Here is a 21,208-nt window from a genome sequence, read left to right as displayed (position 1 = left end):
GAAAGGTAGATTTGTTCAGTAGCAAAACCGGTAGTGATAAAAAAAAATGAGTGAATAAATTGAGGTGCATTATTAGAAATTTTGTATCCCTCTCCTGTTGTGTGTTTGGAGGGTGAGATCAGTTTGATCAATTTTTGGGATGGAGTTCTGTTGTTTGAATCCATTCAGTTGCTGGTGAGCAGGGCTGTCCTGTCCTTTTCGGTATTCCTTGGTAAGACTGTTTACTCAACTATATTTAGTACTAGGCAAGGAGATTTCTGCACTGTTGAAAGAAGAGGAAAACCTTGCTGGATGACTGATTGTTCTAGGGAGTCATGCCTGAAGGGCATTTGTGTTCCAAAAGCTTTTGTAATTAAGCATTGTGGAAAAGGGAGTTGAGATAGTTATATGGAGTGCTATGGATTTTTTAATTCCATTATATGAATGGGAATGTAAGTAATTAGACTGAGAAACTGTATGCAGTTTCATGTAATTAAACAGCATCTGGCAAAGGCAATTCCCTGTAAGCACACTTTTGCTCAACATGTGCAATGAGTTTTTAAAAAACAGGGAATCTACAGACATGCTTTGTGCTGGAATATCTGCTTTATGTCTGACACGAGTCATATAGATGCTTTCGGAGCAGTTTCCTAATGAGTACATCCTGAAGTAAGGCAGAGTCATATTAAGGGGAAAAAGTCAAAAGCTTTGAAGTGTGGGAGCTTCCTTGTTAATATGCGGAGTGTTAAACCAAAATTGAGATGAGAGCTGTCATCACAAGCAAGGTCAAAATTGCATTAGATAGCCTTGAGTTCAGGGCAAGACGTTGGGCAGTTTCACCTGTTACAGCACTTCTTTTGTCTATAAGTACTAATATCCTGTTGGAAGTATTTCATACAGCTGTTTACCCTTTTAACAGTTGTTATATAAGGCAACTCATTTTACATAGTACGCGTCAAGCATTCCTAATATATTGGGTATGATGCTCTATTGGATTTGCTGTCATCTACATCAGAAGGGTGCTTGGCTTCTTATTGAACACTTTCTTGTTGGGTGGGACATACAGTAAGAGTTCCTAAAGTCAACAGCAGTGTGGGGCTCTTTTACCTATGGTGATGTTATGGGATGCGTGCTATTGTCCTTCATCTTACAGCCATTGGCTGAAAATAGATAAAAGGCTGCTAGGTGCTCTTGTTCTCATTGTCCAGCTACTGTGTGGATCTCGGACCAAGGGACCCCTGTCATTTGGTGGAGCTGTGGGAAGCTGGGAGTCCTGATTTTATACCATGAGTCAGGAGGGCTATCTCACTAAGCACCCTATATGTTCAGTGGAAGAAGGTGATCTGTTCCAGTTGGAATCAGAAGCCTAGTATGGAGGCTGTGGATGGCCCTCAGGGGAACATTTATGTTGTCTGGAGAGGATCATGCACAGACACAGCTGTCTAAATTTGTAGAGGTGGGTTGGGTAACATGTATGAATACCCTTCAGTGCTGTCACTGCTTCAAACAGTAGGTGTCAGTGTGCACCCAACCTGAAATGCAATGCTAGTGTGCATGAAAGAAGCTGAATACTGAAGAAAACAAGGCAGTTATTTTTCTGCATAGTAAGGAAGTAAGTAATGTAAAATATAATGTACCACATTTAAAGGGAAGAGTATTGGATCTGAGCTTGCAAAAGTGTGAAGATACTTAGAAACACTGAAAACGTGTTTTCTGTTTGATGGCTCTTCTCAGTAATTAAGAGCACATCTCTGTATTTTTCATCTCATTATTTTCACACTTCCATGCCAACACAATCCTTCTCTTTGGGGAATGTGTGTCAGATGAAATGGTTGCCTTAATATAGAACCCATGTGGATCAGCAGCATTACGTCTCGCAGTATGCAGCACTCACGGAAAGTGAACCATTCTTAGACAACAGTGATAACAGAAACAGTGGAAAAAAAAAGAATTTCCTGGGTCATGTGCTAGAATTCTGTATCACAGAAGTCTTCAGAAGTCTCTGAAGAAACTTTTAATTATTTAAATATAAAATATTTAAAGGAATTTAAATAAATATTGTCTGCTTTGCTGGAATGGCAGAATGTTATCTTTTTTACAGCTGTTATAAGGATTTTTTATTGTTATGCTTGGCTTTTTAAAAGCAAAACCAGAAATGTTTTTACTTTCCGAAAAAAGCAAATGGATCATAAATAAATGTCAGCAGCGAGTGGCCTTTGTTTCAGATTGCAAGTACAGCTTATGATTTAGGCAGTTCAGTATGTCCAGCAATTAATTTATTCACTCCAGAAATGAAAACCCCATCTGGGAAAATACCGTGCCAGTAAGTCAGTTTGTTCTGGTTGATTCATACTGCGCTCTTTTAATACATGAATGCTGATAGGTTTTGCTCAATAGGGCCTTGAGTGGAAAAACAGGAGAGGAGTTTTGATATCCAATTCAATTATTTGTTTGCTGTAACAAGATGCCCAATACAGACCAAGCAGAGTGTGGTTATTGCATAACATAATTTTCCAGTGCATATCTGTAAGTCTACAGTTACTAGCTGGAGTGGCAGAGATTTAATATCAGCCTAAAGCTGGCAGAAATTACAACCTTTCACATACTTGAGATTGAAATGGAATGGAAAGAGAGGCCATAAAGTAAGGATTTACCTTGCGTGTGAGGCAAGACATGATCCAGAGGGTCACCTGAGTGTGTGAGAGTAGCAAAAGACTTTAGTAAACAAGCTAGAAGACACTGAGAAGTGCCAAAGGTCAGACTTCCTGAAAGGAAAAGCATGAGGGTAGCAAGAATCCACTTCAGGAGTTTATAGCATTTAAAACATCTGCACTGATGCAGGTTTTTTGGCTGGCTCTCTGAAAATAAAAATCCCCAGCACTGGAAAACTTTCCTGCTGCTTCCTGTTGCAGGCAGAATATCGTTTATATCAAAAGTCACTATTTTTCAGTGTGCTCTACAGCAGGTGCATAATGTAATAAATATAATCTAGCTGTGGAGATAATTGGCCTTATCTGTCAGTGAAGTGGAGCTGACAAGAGGAGAAAATAATTAACCAAAGCACAACATGATTTCCCATTGTCCAGATGATTTGATGGACAAGGCAGCCCATCAGAGGCAGCTCCCAGCACAATAGGGCATGCCAAAGGGGCTCTTCTGGATGTGGCTTGCTTGGCCTGCTCTTTGAAGCATAAATCTAATGATGGACTGACTTTTGCCACCCAGGAAGTTTGGAAAATGCCTCAGGATGCATCCCACATGCCTGGTTGCTCCTCTGAGCTGTGAAACCTATGGAGAGCCATGCTCATCCCTGCACGTGCCAACACGCTCAAGCATATCCATCTCCATCAGCAGGCAGACAAGAATCTGAAAGCCTGTGGATAATTCTTTCCTCTCTGTATATTAATGTATTCTAAGTGAAAGTCCTTGCTATAAAAAAGTTTGGTGCAGAGTGAATAAACCAATTTAGCAGTGCATTTTAATTAAACTTCAAAATGAAACAAGGAAAGCTATGAATTGTGAAATTTAGATCATCTGGAAAACCTCTGATTTAAAATGTGCATGTTGGAGAGAGAGAGATAATAAGAGAGCTTAAAATATCATAGGTCTAAGAACAAAGTCACATTCAGTAAATAGGGAAGCATCACCTATAAGAGGTTTAATAAAAGGAGAGTGTGATAGCTGCACTTGCTGTCGTTCACTAAGCTGGCCTGCAACTATGTATGTACTTCCTTTGTATTTATTGGTAGTTTGGAAATCACTGTATTATTGGCTGTCTGACAGAATATAGTTTGAATAGGGTTCTTCTGAATACCACAAAGTAATTGTTATGCAGATGTGTCATTATGAATTAGGAAGCTTAATGTACTTAGAACTGAATTGATGTTAGTAAAGCACACGGTAAACTGAGAAATGTATTTGGGAATTACAAACATTTTTGACATTTTGTTCAGATATTTTTGGCAGCTTTATTGTTTGATTCTTATTACTACTTCTTGTGTTAGGAAGGTCCTCTGTGTTTTCAGTGCTGATGTGAGTGGTTTGCTGATGGTGACTGTTGGTTAGCCTTGAACATTGCATGTGGGGATAACGGCATGAACTCTCACTCACATACAGTGCCTAGCAGTTGATTAGGTTTATGTGAAACAGGGCATTGCATTTTCAAACCTGTTAGAAGTAGAAGGAAAAGCTGTTTCCGGATGTTTTCTGCCTTGTCTGATGGATTGCTATACCTACATCTTAGGAATGTTTTCAGAAGACTAGAATCCAAACAATCCTATCTCCCCTTCTCTTTACCATCTTCCTGACAGGAAAACAGAGAAAGAAGGTGTGATATGAAGGAAACCCCACTCAGTATGGATTGCTTTTAAACATTATAGGAAGTTGATACAGTATTAACTGACCCACACATAGGAGCTGTAGCCGTAAGATGAATTTCATATTATAATGTGGTTTAGCCTACCACACTAGCAGCTTACTTGTTAATCCATCTCTCATGGAAAGCCAAATCTTAAGACATAGTTTCAGGCTCAGAAGAGGCCAAGTAGTTTGTGTAAGTAAGTAGGAAAGCAAGGAGGATGCTTGAAATGCGAACTTCAAATTGCAAAGCCATGTAATATTTAGTAATCAAGATGTTGCACATGAGAAGGATCTTGCAAGTCTTTTTTTCTATGTGTAGATTGCATGTCTGAAATCATAAGTACAGCAATTTAATACCTGTTTGTGAGTCTCCCATTCATGAATTCATTCAAATAACACAGCTACTCAGGTGTTGTGTAGGCAACGCGGAATCCACTGGGAAATACGTGACTGCTTTCATGCTGTGCCACAGCTCCAGGGAGCTGTGTCTGCACAGAGTGAGCAAGGCCTGGAAGGAATGAGTGTGTGGTCAAGGTGTGCTGGTTCACCAAACCGAGGTGAAAGCAGTGGCTCAGCAAAGGAGAGCAGAAGCACGTGTGTCTGGTTTGCAGCTGGGGGTTGTGGGTTTGTACTCAAGGGAAGCAGAAAGGAAGCCTTTGGTTAGTGAAGGGAAGTTGGCTGTTACTGGTTCTTCTGCACTGAAACAGTTTGTGAGAAACTCTTGGAGGCTGAAAGCAGTGAATGGCCGCTTTGGCAGAAAGCACTTTTTCTCATAACCTGTCCACACTTTTCTGGAATTTATCAGCCAGTCACACTGCTGATACTGCTGATACAGGGAGAAACCCAGATGAACCCTCTAGGCCTGTAACGTGTCTGACTTAACGTAGATCACAGGGGTGATGAATGGTCACGGGGGTCACGTGTCACCTTATCTGTAGAGCTGAATCAGCACTGGAGCAGCAGGCGGGATAGGAGATGGCTAAGCTGAGTCTGGCCCTGTGCAGAGGGAGGAGAGCAGCGCCAGCTGTGCGAGGTGGCACGTCAGCTTGTTCAGCAGCAAGCAGTGACACCTGGAATTGTGTCAGCTCTTCTGAGCCTGGGCACGGCCTGGAAGGGAAAAGAAGGAATGTGTGTATTTTATTTTTAAGTACATGAATATCGAAGACCTGCAGAACTATTTTGAAGTGAAAAGACTGTTTTCTTTTCCTCCTCAATTAATAGCTAAAAGTTCTTCAATATTAAGTTTGCTGTCATACATTTTCAAGTCAGCCTCAAAAAGCAAGAACTTCTGTGATGAGGTTAAAACAACCTGCTGCCACAGAAATCTCGTGAGAAAGCAAAGGCTCTGCAGTGTGTTGAAGCTGAAATACTTTCCATTAGATCTTGGAATGAGGGCACATGAGTTCTTGAGGATATTAACATTGTCACAGTGTGCCACATCACTGTGGGAGCAAAAAGTCCTAAAGGGGAAGACTTGTGGCATGTGCATGCAATCTCTAAATCTTTTCTCAGTGCTGCAAAGAACAAATGTTTTAAAGCATTGTTGCACTTAGTACACGTAACTTTCTCCTCTTTTTATTTTATACAGCACCCACGTATCACAAGTCAGTAGTAACATTCCTGCTACAGGAGAGTAAGTGTCTCTTTTACTATTTTGTAGCTTTTTTTCTTTTTTTCTTTCTTTCTTTTTTTTTTTTTTTTTTTTGGTATATTTAAAGTTTTTGAAGTATTGCTGGTTATTCTTTGATTTCTCCCTAAGGGTTGCTCTTGCACAAACAAAAAGGACATTGTTTCCCAAACCTTAGTATCTGCAATGATCATTTTGGTTAGGCAGATTCTGCATATATAGAGAAGCTATTCTTGCTGTCCTTGTGCTCTTGTTTGCACCCTGTCCTGTCTCAGCAAAGGACAGGACTTGATCTCTGCACTAATTCCAGTGCTGGTGAGAGCAGCAGAGCTGATGAGTTGGCGCCCCTGCCAGAGGTTGGTGGGATTGCAGAGCTGATTCTTGTCAATACATGAAATACAGACGTGCTAATCAAGTTGAACCATAAGATTTTTTAGCAATTACTAAGATCTTTTGACTTTTTCAAGAAATGCAGTCTCAGTAGACTTAAATCTATAGCAGCTTAGCAACGGCTTTTGTAAATTCTCTGGACAAGTCAGCCCAGGTGCAGGTTCACATACTTACAGCTACCAAGTTGAAAATTAACCAGCATATCTTGCAAATAATATTTTTAATTATGGAAAAAGCACTTGAAGTTATATAGGGAACTAAGTCAGGCACGTTTGAAAAACTTTTTCTTTAGAAGACTACTTAAAGCATTGCAAAAACATAGGTGGAGCAAGGAGATACAGAAATGTGTTTCCTAAAGATGTTTAAAAAGTAAAAAGTGTCTTATTTAGGTTTTGCCCATAAAAACTTCCTCTGATTAAGGAAGGAAGGAAATATTATAAGGAAATGTGAGTGCCAAAATGAAGTAGATTTGGTTGTGTTGAAAGTTCGGGTGGCCTGACAATTGTAATTGATGGAACTGCAGAGGCTCCCCTGCTGTGGCTTGTGTGGAAGCTCTCTTAGTGCCAGGGGGCATGATAACAATCTCACACCAGAATACTCTGAGAGTAGCTGCGGGTGTGTGCAGTCATGGTATGAGAACAATGCAAAAACAGCATGAGCTCAATGCCAGGTCTGTATTCAGTCACTGAGTGGAGTGTACAGTGAGGTGCTGTTAGCATGTTTTCATCCCCTCTTTGAGATGACTTGTTGACTTACTGAGCTCTGATTGACCAGTGTCATCGTGGTTGGGTGGCAAAAAAGATCTTGTCAGAGCAAGGAATGTTAAAGTGGAGGGTAAAAGTTAAACACCGGTGTTGATGGTTGCAGTAAAGCAGCTGTTTTACAGAAGGCTCAGGGAACCCCAGAAATTTTCAAGGGCAAAATGAACTGGAAAAGCTCAGCTTCACTGAAGGACCTGAGCATCAAGGTATCTGAAGATTTTGGCTTAGGTTCTTGCAGATGTCATGGGCCCTAGTGCATTTTATACTGCCTTGCCATCGTAATAAAACATAACCCTCTGATACTCATCCTTTATGTACTGTTGCGGAGAAGGAGCTCCACAAACTATTTGAGCTCAATTGACCTTATTTTTCGGCTTGACAGGTATTTAGAGAAGACAATCCGCTCAGCCGTGGAGCAGCATCTCTTTGATGTTCATGGCTCAGGCGGCCAGAGTTCAGAGGACTCTGAATCGGGAACATCTTCAGCCTCTTCTAATGTGTCTGCCAGGCAGAGGAGGCGACAGCACAGAGAGCAGGAGGAAGCCCGGAGAAACAGAGACATGTATGATCCTGATTTCTTCGTTTTGGAAAGTATATCTGATTAAGTGTACCTTAGATATGTCCTCTGTCTAGGCACTGCTTGGTAGTTCTGTTAAGAAATGCACTGGTCTTTGCACTCTGTTGAAGGTACAGACTGCAGTGCCTGTGCAGAGCTTTGTTACATCAGTGAGAGCTGAGAAATATGGAGTCTATAAGAGGTAGTTGAGTGGGCCAGAGCATGATAAGAAGTTAGCTATAGCATATATATAGTAATATGCTATATACTATGCTATATGTATATATATATATATATATATAGTTGAATTCTTAATTAAAGTATTTTGAAATGTTTCATTTCTGTATTTACTGTTTTAGTGGAAATACACAAGCTGGCCCTAAGGCCAGTAAAAGCCATTACTTCTAAATGCTTTTCTGAATTCAGAATGGGGCAGAGTTCTCCTTCTGTATGTGTAGGCACAGCTTATGTTCAGGTCTATTAAAGAGCCCTAGGAGTTCATCTGAAAGTAGAAATGATCCTTTTGATTAATCAGAACCTAAGAATTTTTATCCACCGTTACATTAAATGTTATTTAGTGACAATTTTCATAAAATGTCCATCAAAGAGTAAAAAAATACAATTTCTTCCTTTTATCCTGCTGTAGTTGTGGCACATAGTGGGTGATACAAATGTGATATAAACTACCAAAGCTTCAAAAAGCACATGTCCAAGGCATAAATGTCTTTCAGGTATTCTAAGTGGAGATTTTGCAAGCACATCATCGAATTAGTGCTTACAGATACATCTAACTTTAAACATTGTGCTAATTTTTGTAAAGACTGTGTATTTTTGACTGTAGTATTGGATTGCTAGGATTTCAAGTTAGATTCTGAAATACAGATCTGGGCTGTTGTTTTTCTTGGATGCTGAATTCTCCAAATCCTGTTGGATCTGCACCTTTCTTTCCAAACCACTTTTGCGTAGAACCGTAACCTATAGTACCTCAGGTGAATATTGCAGCTATATTATTTCCCAATATGTGTCAGTGTTTTGTTTTTGTTTTTAAAAAGTCCATAGTTAAAAAATAAAAAAGGCATTTCCATAGTGAATGAAAATATGCTGTGAAGATGGACTGGGAAATGAGCACTTGCGAGTCACCTAAGTAGCTGGCAGCAGCTCTGCAGTAGTTTTTCTTGTTTAGTAGCCCTGCTGTCAGACTTCACAGGTAAGTAGGTCAGAGACTGGCTAGTGTACGTGTTTGGAAGCATATAGTACTGCAGGGTTTTTTTCAGCATTGTGTTACAGAGCATTACAGAGCTGCCTAGAGCACTCAAGCCTATCTTGACGCAGTTGTTCACGTTCAGTCTCTAAAGCCCAAGCCAAGAATTTAACACGTTGGAAGTTTTGAATGTTGGCTGGGTTTCAAATCATTTTCCCTGATTCCTGTAGGTCTGAGTGCTGGCACTTCTGGGGGTGGATTATCAAAATTCAGAAATCCTTTCAAAACTACTTCCCCCCCACACACACACCCCTTTGGTTGTCAGTGACTTCATCTTCTTGCCTTGTGATAGATCACAAGAGGATTTGTAATGTCACAAGATGGGACTGCAGAATTAATACAGCTGGGAAGAGCATTCATCACAAAAATGCATACATGCAGACCCAGGCTTTGCAGACTGTGATTTCTTCAGGCTGTGTATACATAATAAATCTTCTCAGTACATTGTAAAAACTTTCAGAGAGGCAAATGGACTATTTGGGAAGTTTTAATCCTATAATCTCTTTGCATCTCTCTTCCAGTAACCAACCCTAGAGATTTGAGATCTAGAAAATCACTGGAACTTTGTTGTTTGGTTTTTATTCTAAATACTTTGTCACGCTGGCACTGTCCAAATACTGCAGAGTAACCGTTTTCTTATCACTCTACTGCAAGTCAAGAGAAATTCTGCTGCTGTCTGTGAAAGCAGGCTTTAGAGTTGCACAGCACTGTATAAGGCAGCTGCACATAAAGTACTTAGCAAACATTTAAGTTTTTATGTCAAGTGCAAGCAGCTATTCTTTAGCCTGGGCAGGTTAGTCTTCGTGAAGAATGGGATGCATTGTTTTTCTTCTGTTTCCATGCTGTAGTTTATCTGTTATCTATGTGCCTACTCAGTATTGCATAAAGTAGAAGACCACTAACAGATTGTGAAGAAAAGTCTGCATGCTGAAGGACCTAGCAGGATAATTGTGCAGAGAAAGATAAGCTGTATGCCAAGCCCATGAAAAACATACACAAACCTTGCAAGCACAGAGAGCCCCAGCTATCTTGTCACGTGATGTCTTCAAGGTAGTTGTCCCATCACTTTCCAGCACAGCAGAACAGTCCTCTGTCCTAATTATGTTGCTATTGCAGAGATGCTTTCCCTTTTTTATTTTGTGTAATTTCCAAATAGGAATTGATTATTTGACTGAAGCACTACTGCCTTATTCTTGCATTTGAGAAGATGAGTAATAAGGACGATTATATGGTGTCATGGACCAAAGAAGCTCCCTGTGCCACAACTGTGAATCAGTTTTCTATATTAAAAGCATGCGTCTTAAAGGAAAATATGCTGCATATTCTCTATAAAAGTACAGCAGACAACTAGGAGTTAGACTAGCTTCCATCTGAAGTCAGTGGGATTCTCTGCATTGGCTTTAGTCGGAAATGAATCAAGTGTTGGCCCTGACAGCTTTCTCACCAGAAGTGTGTACACCTGGCTTTCACTCCTCAGCAGGATTTAGCATTTCACAGTGTATGTTGTTTGCTGCAGTAGGAAAAACCAGAGATACTGGTTTCATAGGGCGTAGAATATGTTGCCGGAACTGCACCAGTCAGCATAATACATTTCTGTATTGCTATCATAAATGTAGCGGGAGAGCATTTTAAACATTGTCTTAATTTTTTTGTTTTAGGGAAGTTATCAACAAGGAGAACATTCCATCTGGTTTCAGCAATCTTGAAGACTGTATTCTAACTACTCAAGAAGTAGAAAAATTACAAGACAACAGCTCTGGATATCTTAATGAAAGGAATAAACCAAAACGGCAGAAATCCAGCACCAAACTTTCAGAGCTTAATGACAACCAGGATAGTCCTGTGGTAAGATGGCATGCTGCACTATTTGACACCTAGTATTAGGGTGGGAAAAAGATTTTTTTATTTCAGTGCACATATGGTTCCCTCCGGTAGCCACTTATTTAATACATGCATAAGTAACTCTTCTTGATTATGGGGAATACTGATCTCTGCACTTGTAATCTTTGTAAAGAGGAATCAAGAAGCTATTTTTCCTCTATGATCCTCTTACTCCGCTGTAGTCATTCTTCTTTCCATGACTTTTTTCTTGTGTCTTCTGCGTTTAGCAAAGTATTATAGAAAAAGAAAAAGGATATAATTTCTTTTTCCCAGTCTTTCAAAACTCTTATGAGATGATTGAAACTTCAGACACAGGATTATGTTTTAAGATTGAGTTTATTTTTATGTTCCTGTTAACTTACGAAACCACAGATCTCAAATGTCTTTCTGATAAGATGATAAAATGCATTTTATTCCTTTTCCCTACAGTCTTTATGTTACTGTTACATTTACAGTTTGCAAAACACTTTTGGAGCGTGTTGGTCCCAAAGATTATTTTCCTAGCCAGACTTCAGTGGGAAGATATAGTGGGCACACATATAGTGCTCTAAAAATCTGGAATACCATGAAATTTATGCAGCATATTCTTGTGTGACCTTCACAGAAGAGAGTTTGCCAAATTCTACATGCTATAGGATAAAACTGTGGCCTCCTTCCCTCTCAGCCAACCAAACACTGATTATGGTGTCAGCAATTGAGAAACTGTATTTTGCTTGAGTGTGGGTTCTGCTTACAGTAGGTGCACTCTGCATCCTGGTGCCTGGATCATGCAGCTACTAATAACAGTGAAAGCTGTGTGAAAAGATAAGAATTCTGAACTACAGAGCATTTAAGTTTTAGTCTGTTCTGAACTCCTTCTTATTGAAATACTGTGTTGTGACTCGTTTTGTTTAGGTTGCAAAATTGCTGTGGTCTTATGCTCTACCCTGTGCAAAGATCCTAAGGAGAGATTTGACTTCTCTGTGATGAAAAGAAGGCAAGATACCAAGAATTGTAGACTGTACTTAGATTAATAGTCAGTATCAGTAACCTGTAATGTGATGTTTCATGAAAGAGCACATGCTTCTTACTTTGTGTCTTTCATTGTAGCTATAGGCTTGAAGGCAGACAAACATCAAGTGCTTATACTCTTTTCTGTGCTTCTACTATGTACCTATGCAGTGCACAACAGCTTCAGTGTGAATAACAATTTGATTCAATATTTGGGGAAAGAAAGACCATCAAAAGTTTCCATTAAGAGTTTAAACTTGAGGACCTGAAAAATATTCCTGAAGTCTTTAAAAGTTCTTGAAGGAGATGTCCTCAAACTTACCTGTCTCTACTGGACTTTGCCCTGCCCTTCATTTTTTGGATTGTTTTTGAATTTTGGAGGGACAAAGGCTGAAAGCAACTTACAACAAACTGACCTTGCACAAAGAGCACTTTGGTTAAGGTGATTATTCTGTCAGTATGGTCCTTGTTTGCTTTGCCAGAATTGTCACAGTGGAACTGTAAAATAGGAGTGTTGTTATGAAACAGCCTGTAGAGAGTATGATGTTACTCTTTATGAAATAAAAGCACAGGCTGCTCTTTAAGCTTTCATGAATGCACTTATTTAATACTCACATATCTGAAACAGCCAGCAGAATGCAATGTGTGGTGGCTTAGCTTTCTTTTGGCTGTATCTTTATCTGTAAAATAATAGGTTGAATTAGCTACTTGAGATATAACAGGACATAACCTGCTTTTGCTAATAGGACCTTCCCATGAAAACAAGATTGTGATGTTGTTGTTTCTTCTCCACCTTTTTTAATCATCCTTCTCTAGCAACAAAGCCTGAAAGAATATGTAGGACAGTGTGTGGAAGCTCTCCTCTTAGCTGTCTAAGTGAATCTGACTCAAAAGCACAAGTCAGCAGTGGAAAAACAGTCAGTTTCACTGGTTCCAAGCAAAGGAGCATTAAAAGCTTGTAACTACACTTGAGTCACGGTAGCCAGGTTCCACTAGGAGTTTGAGAATCTCATTAAGCAAGGCTAGAATGACTGAGCCATTTAACCTACAGGGCTGGAGGTGCAGCAGGTGAGAGGGGGCTGCAGGTGCCCCAACAACTGCACTCTTCTCCACTCATTTCCTTCCTCTTTTTTAAGGCAGATTTCTCCAAATACCAGAGTACAAAACCTCCTGGTCATGTACCCAAAGTGGCAACATTCAGTTTTCAATACGTACCTCTGGTGTGGTGTGTACTGTGTTTTATTTCTTTAAGGCTTTTTGCAAGAATGCACTCTAGCTATAGGGTTGGGGCAGTTTTGAAGCATATTTCCAATATGAAAGAACTCAGTACCAATCCCTTCATTTCTGCTTACTTTTTTTTTGGTAGGTGCTCTATGACTGAGTCCCTGTCAACAGAAAGTAAAATAGAATTATTACATACAAACATAGTGTGTGTGACGTGGTTTTATTTAAAAAAAAAAAAAAAAGTATTCTGATCAATTCAGGTGAAGGGTTTGACTTTTCCTGTGAATTTCACCATCAGTAAGCCACAAAGAGTACTGCTGCCTCTATGTGCAGCATTTAATTCAGTTCATATTTCCAGAGTGACAGTTCTGTGTCCCCATTCTTCAGCAAGTTTGAAATATCAAAATAGAACAGAAAACCTTTTAGCCTGCAGAATGAGAATTCCAAGCTGACAGCGTGTTTCACTGTTGAGATTTGTGAAAGAGTGAAACCAACGCATAAGTCCTTTGTATATCCATCAAAGACATATCAGAGTCCAGCTTGTCTTCACAGTACTTTTTCAGGCCCTCAAAAAACATCAGCATTAACATTGCTAATGGTTACCAAGATAATTTCAGCACACGTTGTTGTAATCAGTTGGATTTCTTGCCTTATATTCATATTAGCACAGCTTAATGTTACCTCTGTGCAGACAGTAGTGTCTGTGTGCTCCTAATGACTTGAGAAGAGACTATGGAAGGATTTGTCTAAGAAGGAATCTTTTCTAAGATAAGCATAATGAATGCTTTTGGGAAGATGCTCTGGATTTTGGTACCTGCTCTGGCAGGACTTTTGCATATCCCAGAATTGTACTCTTGTTTTGTGTGTCAGTTTGTAAAATAGGAACTATAGGATATCATTCAGTGTTATTCTGTCAGGCATTTTGAGGTCAACTGATGAAGGAGAAAAAAGGAGTAGTTGTTTCTATTGTAGGTTGTTTTATTATACGTGTACAAAGAGGCAGTAGTCTGATTGCTGTCTTGTTTCTAGCAGTCCTGTTGGATATTTCTGCATTTGATTAATGGCCTGCGGTTTGAATCTATTTCTCTCATGTATTTCAATGCTTTAACGTTTACTGTATTGCAGAGTATGGAAAGCTTTAGCTCATCCAGGCCTATAGACAGAACAGGACCTGATGACATGGAAGTTTTATCTGAAGAAAGGTGATTTTCTTTATTTCTTTTATTTTTAATTGATTAAATGTATGTACACTTTATTTTCCCTGTGATTGTGGTACTCAGAGACAGAATATGAGGGTTATATTTAGTTATGTTGCAGAGCAGTGTTACCTGCTACCATGTTAGCTTCAGAATGGAATTGTATGGAGGCACTGCTCACACTGTGGGCTCTGCCCTACACTGGATGTCAGCAAGTCTCTTCTCCCAGTCTATAAGGAGCGGCACAGAAGATGCCAATGGTGCAGACTTGAAAAGAAGTTGAGCTGTAGGCATCTGAGCCTGCATGGTCCTCACAGGGGACTGCACAGCAATGGATGCATGTCTCACCTGACCTTTGGCTTGGGAGTCAGCCCCTTTCTTTGTGCTCCACTCTCCTATGAGAGCTGTATAATAGCTGCACTTTGCTCTCCTAATACGACATTCCTTTCTACAAATATGCTTGTTGGGAGAGGTGTATTTGTTTGTATTAAAGGTACAAATAGCTCCTGAGAAGAAGCAAAACAGATAGCTTAGCATCTTGAAGTGCTGCAAGCCAGCATCTCTTCATTTACTGAAATGTATCAGCAAATGTGGAGTATCTGAAGTATCTGGAAACTTCAGTGTCCAGGAGTCATTGTTGTTTTTATTGTAAGTGTGGTTTTGTGTTTGCAATATGTTGATTGTTTTTGTTTTGTTTTGTAGCAAAGAAAGTGAAAGCGGTGAGGGTTTTTTCAGGCACTCTCAGGTTGGTAATTTTTTTTTCTCCTCATTTCAGTTCTGTGGGCTCTAAATGGGCTTTTTATTGAGAAGAAACAAGTAGTTAGTCATGTTCTGTATTCCCAGTGAAATGTTTTTCTCCCAGAGAAATGGAGTTAGCATTTGCTTTCTCTTTCCCTTCTCTCTCCTTTTTTATTTATGTAATTTAAGGACTCTCTCAACTATTGATGATCCTGAAAGCATCTGCTTCAGTCCCTTCAATCCCTCCTTACCAAAACAAGAAGCATGAACTGAAGTCAAGCACTGTGGTTTGAGTGATACTGAGTTCCTTTGCAGTCATTGTGAATAGAGTGTATAACTGCTTGTCTCCCAGGGTAGCAAGATTAGTTTGTGTCTCTTGATTTATTTAAAATAATTTTGGTCTTTTATTTGCCATTTCTCCAGTGTGGCTTGTTATCTGAGAATGCAGGTGTCCCTGATCATTTGTCCTACAAACCTGGATTGACTCCTGCTTCTCTTTGAGGGCTGGTGGTTGAAATGAATGTCAGGAGGGGAATAAAAGGGAATTTGGCATTTATGTCGACAACTTTTTCCCAAATTTTCCATTTCTGTTCAACACTCACCTCCTGCATCTGCTTGGTGGTTTTCCATCCTAACTTCTCATTAAAGAGAAGACTAAAGTTGTGTTAGGTGAGCACCTTTGAAGCCACCAGTTTATCTTTGCCTGATATACCTCTAGACATTTAAAACAGTGGGCAAAGTTACCTGAGGCACCTCTGCCTCAATCGTGCACCCATTTTAGAGGAGAACTCTTTAACAGCTGTATTCAGCATCTGGCATCTCTGACCACCTGGATTTAATGGAGGGCTGTGAGTAGTTTTAAACTAGCCTTCTCAGGTTTTGTTTTGTGTTGTTGGTGTTTTGTTTTGTTTGTTTGACTGGCTGTTTTTTTTTGTTGCTGCAGGGGATAATCTTTTGTCTTCCTTCCTTCCTTCCTCCCTTCTTTTTTTCTAGCAGAGAAGGCACAAGAGACTATTGTTGGTCTGACCAGCAATGGAGTAGCTGCCCCTCTACAAAGGGGTGCTCAGCACTTGCTTTGATCACTGCTTTGATTAGGCTTAGCCAGATCTTCTCTTTGCTCCCAGAGAGTCATTAATCCTGAGGTTTCCTGCACATGGCAGCACTAATTCCTGGCAGCTCTGGCTCGTGAGCTGTTGTATTTCCCAGAATACAAACTGCAACACCTCCAAATTCTTCTTGCATGTGGAGAAGGTGCTGTTGCTGCCACGCCGCAGAGTGCTTCCATTCAACTTTTAAAATAGTCTGGAGGAGATCTGTTTGAATGTGAAATTGTGGTCTTAAAATTAACTCATTAAGAAGAGTTTTAAAATTCAGTACTAATTGTAGGAGGAGATGTAGCCATAACCCTCATAACTCATAAATCTCATAGGAGATGGCATTATATAGGAATTACAAGGTCAAAAAAATGTTACATTCCTGCAGAGTAGTTTTACATTCTTTGTCCCTTAAAAGCCTGTTACTTAGGGCAGCTTAAAAACATACCTTTTTTACCAAATATTCAGAATGAGGAAGGAACTTTAATTCTTTCTGACTTGATCTGAAAATGTTAGGAGAGGTATTTGGAATTGCTTCTTGCTATTGTTTGTGCAGACCTAAAGCAGTAAAAATACCTTGAAACATAGGTTTTGAATGAGTTTTGAGTGGTTTTGTAGCATTTGTTGTCTGCCCTTGGAGTAGCTAGGTTCCAGGATGAAAATAAGTAGTTTCTAAAGCCCCAGTTTTGTTAAGGGAAGTTGTCCTAAACAGAACTGAGTGTCGCTCACTCAGTAAAAGTCTGCATGCAACCTGAGACCCTCACTCTAAGAAACATTGTTTACCACAATGTTGCCCATACTTTGAATGTAATAACACAGAAATGTTTGTCAACTTGTTAATTGTTGATAACATTCAGGTAGTATACTAAGTCTGGAAACAAGAAAAACTTGTACTTCTTTGTCTAGTGGCAAAGCAAGAAGAGAACTGCAGAAGTTTTCCATCTGGTAACTTTAGCCACATAATCCACTTTCATTACTAAGCTCTTCTGCAGACAAGAGTACACATTGTGGAGAGTTAAATTGCATTTATTTTCAGAAAATACTTGAGGGTAGGTCGTTCTTTTCTTTATTAATGTAGCAAAGTACTTAATTTTCAAGATTGACCCAGCACTGTAACAAGCATAGGGGAGAAATGGCATGACTCAGGATTGAGCTGGCAGAGTGACTGAATTCTTGCATTGAATTATATTATCAGGAGATGCTTAAGAATGCTTCTTGCTGGTGGTTGCAATGGATGATCAGATGTAGGGGAGGTATATCTTTTGTATCAAATTCATTTGAATCCACGTGCAACTGAATAGAACACTACTTCCTCCTGATCTGAATTCAGAGATCTGTTTCCATTTATTTCTAGCTGCTGGAGCTACGCTTTATGCTGAATCTCCTTTGGAGCAGAGAAAGCAGCAGAATTGTCCCCAGGTTATTTACATCTGTAGTTATTAGTAACTGCCAAGCAGATTCTAAAAAGCACAGACAAGTGCCTCATTTAAAATTTTTTTTAGTCATTTATGTAATTTGTGCAGTGCAGCATGGCTGCCAACTGCTTCAGAGATCATGAAGTTGCTGCCACTTTGATTTATGAGAAACGGTGGCACATCTTTTCCTAAAGGAATGTAATTCTGCCTTGATTTCTGTCCTGAAGGTTGGGAACTGGTGGCATCAGGAAATCAAATAAGAAAGTAAGCGGTGAGGATACTGAATTACCTACCAATTTGTGAGTTTTAATTCAAAGAAGGTTAAACATCTGCCTTCTTGTGTCTCCTGGGTTTATACCAACATTGTTCTTCGTAACACCTAATGATTTATTCATTGAATTAGAGGCTACATCACTGAGCAAGTGAGTACAGAAAGGACAATCACTGGCTGCAGGCACAGCACAGGCCTGATTTAAAACATTTCCGACACTGAAGTGACTTTAGAAGGAAAAAGTGTATGTAACCTTCCTAATATATCTGTAGTGGAGATGTTTACACATCTGGGAGAGTGTCCTTTTATCTGCTACAAACATCTTTTCAGAGTCGCGATAAGTCAGGAGGTTGTACACTCTCTGTAGAAAGATATTTAGTTCTGTAATTAGTATCAGTAATGGTAACATTATAATGTTTTGAGGTTGCTCCCTTTTGAAATAGTTAAATTGTAGGTAAGCTCTTCACACTTGTTACATGCTGTTCTTAATAGCATCAATTTGAAGCTTATCACTTGATTTCTTTCGGCCTTAAAGATCTGTGCCGGCAATTTAAATGCAGTTTATAAACTGGTACATTTTGTTCTCTAGCAAGTGCAAAATACTGCCTGTTTTTGGCCACTGGCCAGTCTTTCTGTTTATAATGTACACTGACTATTTAGATTCTGGCAGGAAAAGGAAATAAAATTTCACTGGACCTTCAAGAAATATTTAAGTCCTCCCAGCCTAGAAGCAGCTTAAAAGTTGTTGAGTGGTGAATTAGCATTTTTCTGTGTACAGCTTTCACAATAACCACATTTGTAATCAGATTTAGCGTCAATCTGTACGAGTTATTAGTGCCTTGGCAAGCTGTCATTTGGTGTTTCCTTTTGTTATAATGTTTTAAAAAGGTGATTTATTGAAATGAAAAGGAAATACAAACCTTATACAAATACAACGCAGAACAGTGTTTACTAATACTAGGATGTTCTCATCCAGGTAGATGGGACTGGATCCAGATTAAAAATATTCTTCATGCAATGTGTGAATTAGGCAGGTTTTCTTCTTCCTTCTCTACGTGAAGATTACATGTTTTTCTCAGCTCAGAGGAAAAGTAAAAAGCACCATGCAAGCTTCATGGATATGAAAAAAAAAAATGAAATGTGCCTTATTGACATCCACTAAGAAAACTGATTTGGTACAGTTTGGCCATGCTTCAGAATTTACAAGAAAAAGAAGTCCAAAAGTAGAAGTTACCTTTTTAGACACATTTTCTTCACACATTAGCTCAAGCAGATTGTAAATAGATGATCAAAATACCTGTGGGAAAAAAAGTCTGTATGTTGCTTACCTGCTAGACTGTATCTGGGAGAGCAATGCTTGGCTATTCTTGCCAAGACCAAACACTTCAAGTGTAACACTATCCATTCGCATGGCTCTGTGTCTGCCGGGTTTAGACGTATCCCCCTACGTGTTTATGCACATGCTTTACTCTTCCTGTTCCCCACGGCCCTCTGTGAGCCATTACAGCTTGTTTATTTTATTGTGGTCAAACTGCCTGTGTCATGAAGCCCTGTTCCAGCACACGCACAGTGTACCTGGGTTATGTGCATGGCTGAGATTTCTCCACAAAAGCACACGCTGTGTGTGGTGTGTCAGGATGAGTAGTGGTGAGACAAACAGCACTTACCTCTAGGTAGCATTAAATTATGAATCATTTACTTGACAGCATTCTGCCATTGTTTTTTGTTGTTGTTGTTTTTTTCTTAAGTCATTGGATGCCTGTGTGAATGTTCTGGCTCGTTCCCAGAGTCCGCACTGCTTTCCAGCTGAGATGCCAAACCCTGCTGCCGTTTGGATTTGCGCAACACTGCTTTAATACCCAGAGCTCCTCCATAAATAGTTCTGCTCTCCCCACGCCCAGCTAGAAAACAACCACAGGAAATCGGGGAATGTGCAGCCTGCACAGCTTAGCTGGCACTAATTGATTTGAGCCAGCACAGCCTGCATGAGAGCATTTGTGTACGTAGCCTGCACTGCTTGCTGTCTGCAGCTGCTACCAGTGCCTGCTTTTTAGGAGACCACGTATTGCCTCAGCCTTGCAACAGCATTTTTGTTGCCGTTCCAAGGAGCTGCACTCCTGTAGGAACTCTTTGCAGCTTCCTCTTCCTCTCCCTTCCTCCCTGCGGTCCTCCCTCCCTTTTCACCCCAATCAGTCAGCAGAGGCTTTTTCAGCTGCGTGCGGTTGTCAGGGCAGGCAGCCTCAGGAACTTGCTGTGGCTTCCTGAAGAAGGGAAAATTCAAGGAAGGCAAACAGATGTTTTTATCTGTGTCAGTGATTGGTACGTAGGGGCCACTGCAAAAGGTTTTGAATTTGGAACTGGAAATGTCAGGTTCTTTTTATTTTCACCTTTTTATTTAAAAGCGTGTGCTTACTGCTGCTGTGACTGCAGGGTTTTTTTCCCTCCTCTTCATCTTGAAATATTATTTTTTCCCTCATTTCTGTGGGATTATAGCAGCCTTCAAGTATGAAGATTCAAGAACACCCAAGCATTCCTGAAAACAAGCTGCAAAGAAATCAAGATGCTGATGATCAGGAAAACAGCTTTGTGTCAGAAGTGCCTCGGCTGGATTTGACAACGCTGTGTGATGACAACAACTGGGAAGGTAGGATTTGTTTCATGGCTGTTCAAATGAGTTAAAAGAGAGAGAAGGAAACCTCAGTGGGCTGGCTATATCTTTTTGTGCTAAAGTTCCGTTGCCAAAAACAACAGGAAAGCAATTTTGTCCTGAATATGGAACTGAAAGTTTGGATAAATTGGAAGTGAAATTCTGAATGGTTACTAGTTCCACTTGTTCCTTTGAGAAAGAAAATACATTGTTTTATTCTTGAAGTTATGTTCATATGCTATTTGGTACTGTAAGTCCCTGTGTGCTTTAGGATAATTAATTTCTTGATGGCTGGTTGCTTGACTGCTAAGCTGGAGCTCTAAGTAATAGTGCTTTCTTGAAAGAAACTGAATATTTCATAGGAAGGAACATTCTTCTTTCTCTCTATTCTTTTACTTCTGTTGTTATTTGGAAGTAAAGATTCAGATCTGGAAAGCACAGCAGGAGAAAAAAAAATGGCTGTCTATCTAGTACTTTGTACCTTGATTACTCTCACAAACAACATTTTTTGAATGTATGCTGTGAAAAAGTTATGATCAGAGGCTCAAAGAGCAATGTGAAATTGCTTGTCGTTTAAATTACTTAATATAGTTTATTAGCACTCATCTCCAGAGTGTATGCTTACTTGTCTTTTTCTCTGACTTAGGTTAGAGAATGAAATCTGTCGTGCAGAGTATGAGCATTATGAATTTCCATTTCATTTGAAATAGAGGGGAACTGAAGGAGTCCAGCATCTCTGGGATCAGTGCCCTTCTCACTTACTGTGTCTCTCTCCTTTCTACAAGCAGGAGTTGTCCTGCTCGTTTGTGCTTTAGGAGT

General features: G+C 39.7%; 1 protein-coding gene across 8 annotated transcripts in view; it reads left to right on the top strand.

The window, feature by feature from the left end:
• Positions 1-21,208, top strand: part of FAM13A (family with sequence similarity 13 member A) — a 142,981-nt gene that overhangs the window by 102,136 nt on the left and 19,637 nt on the right. For 5 of the 8 annotated variants that reach the window (XM_090138787.1, XM_090138784.1, XM_090138782.1 and 2 more), the window contains 6 exons: positions 5,927-5,971; positions 7,499-7,678; positions 10,592-10,778; positions 14,154-14,230; positions 14,927-14,969; positions 20,236-20,386. In XM_090138787.1, the coding sequence (XP_089994913.1) occupies positions 5,927-5,971; positions 7,499-7,678; positions 10,592-10,778; positions 14,154-14,230; positions 14,927-14,969; positions 20,236-20,386 (683 nt within the window). The remainder of the gene's footprint in view (positions 1-5,926; positions 5,972-7,498; positions 7,679-10,591; positions 10,779-14,153; positions 14,231-14,926; positions 14,970-20,235; positions 20,387-21,208) is intronic. The other 3 variants (XM_090138783.1, XM_090138786.1, XM_090138785.1) reach the window with 3 other exon arrangements.

The sequence above is a fragment of the Phasianus colchicus genome, chromosome 4, assembly GCF_987193195.1.
Source record: "Phasianus colchicus chromosome 4, bPhaCol1.hap1.1, whole genome shotgun sequence".
Taxonomy (NCBI): Eukaryota; Metazoa; Chordata; class Aves; order Galliformes; family Phasianidae; genus Phasianus; species Phasianus colchicus.
The sequence above is the reverse complement of the archived record's forward strand: the minus strand, read 5'-3'. Positions and strand labels throughout refer to the sequence as shown.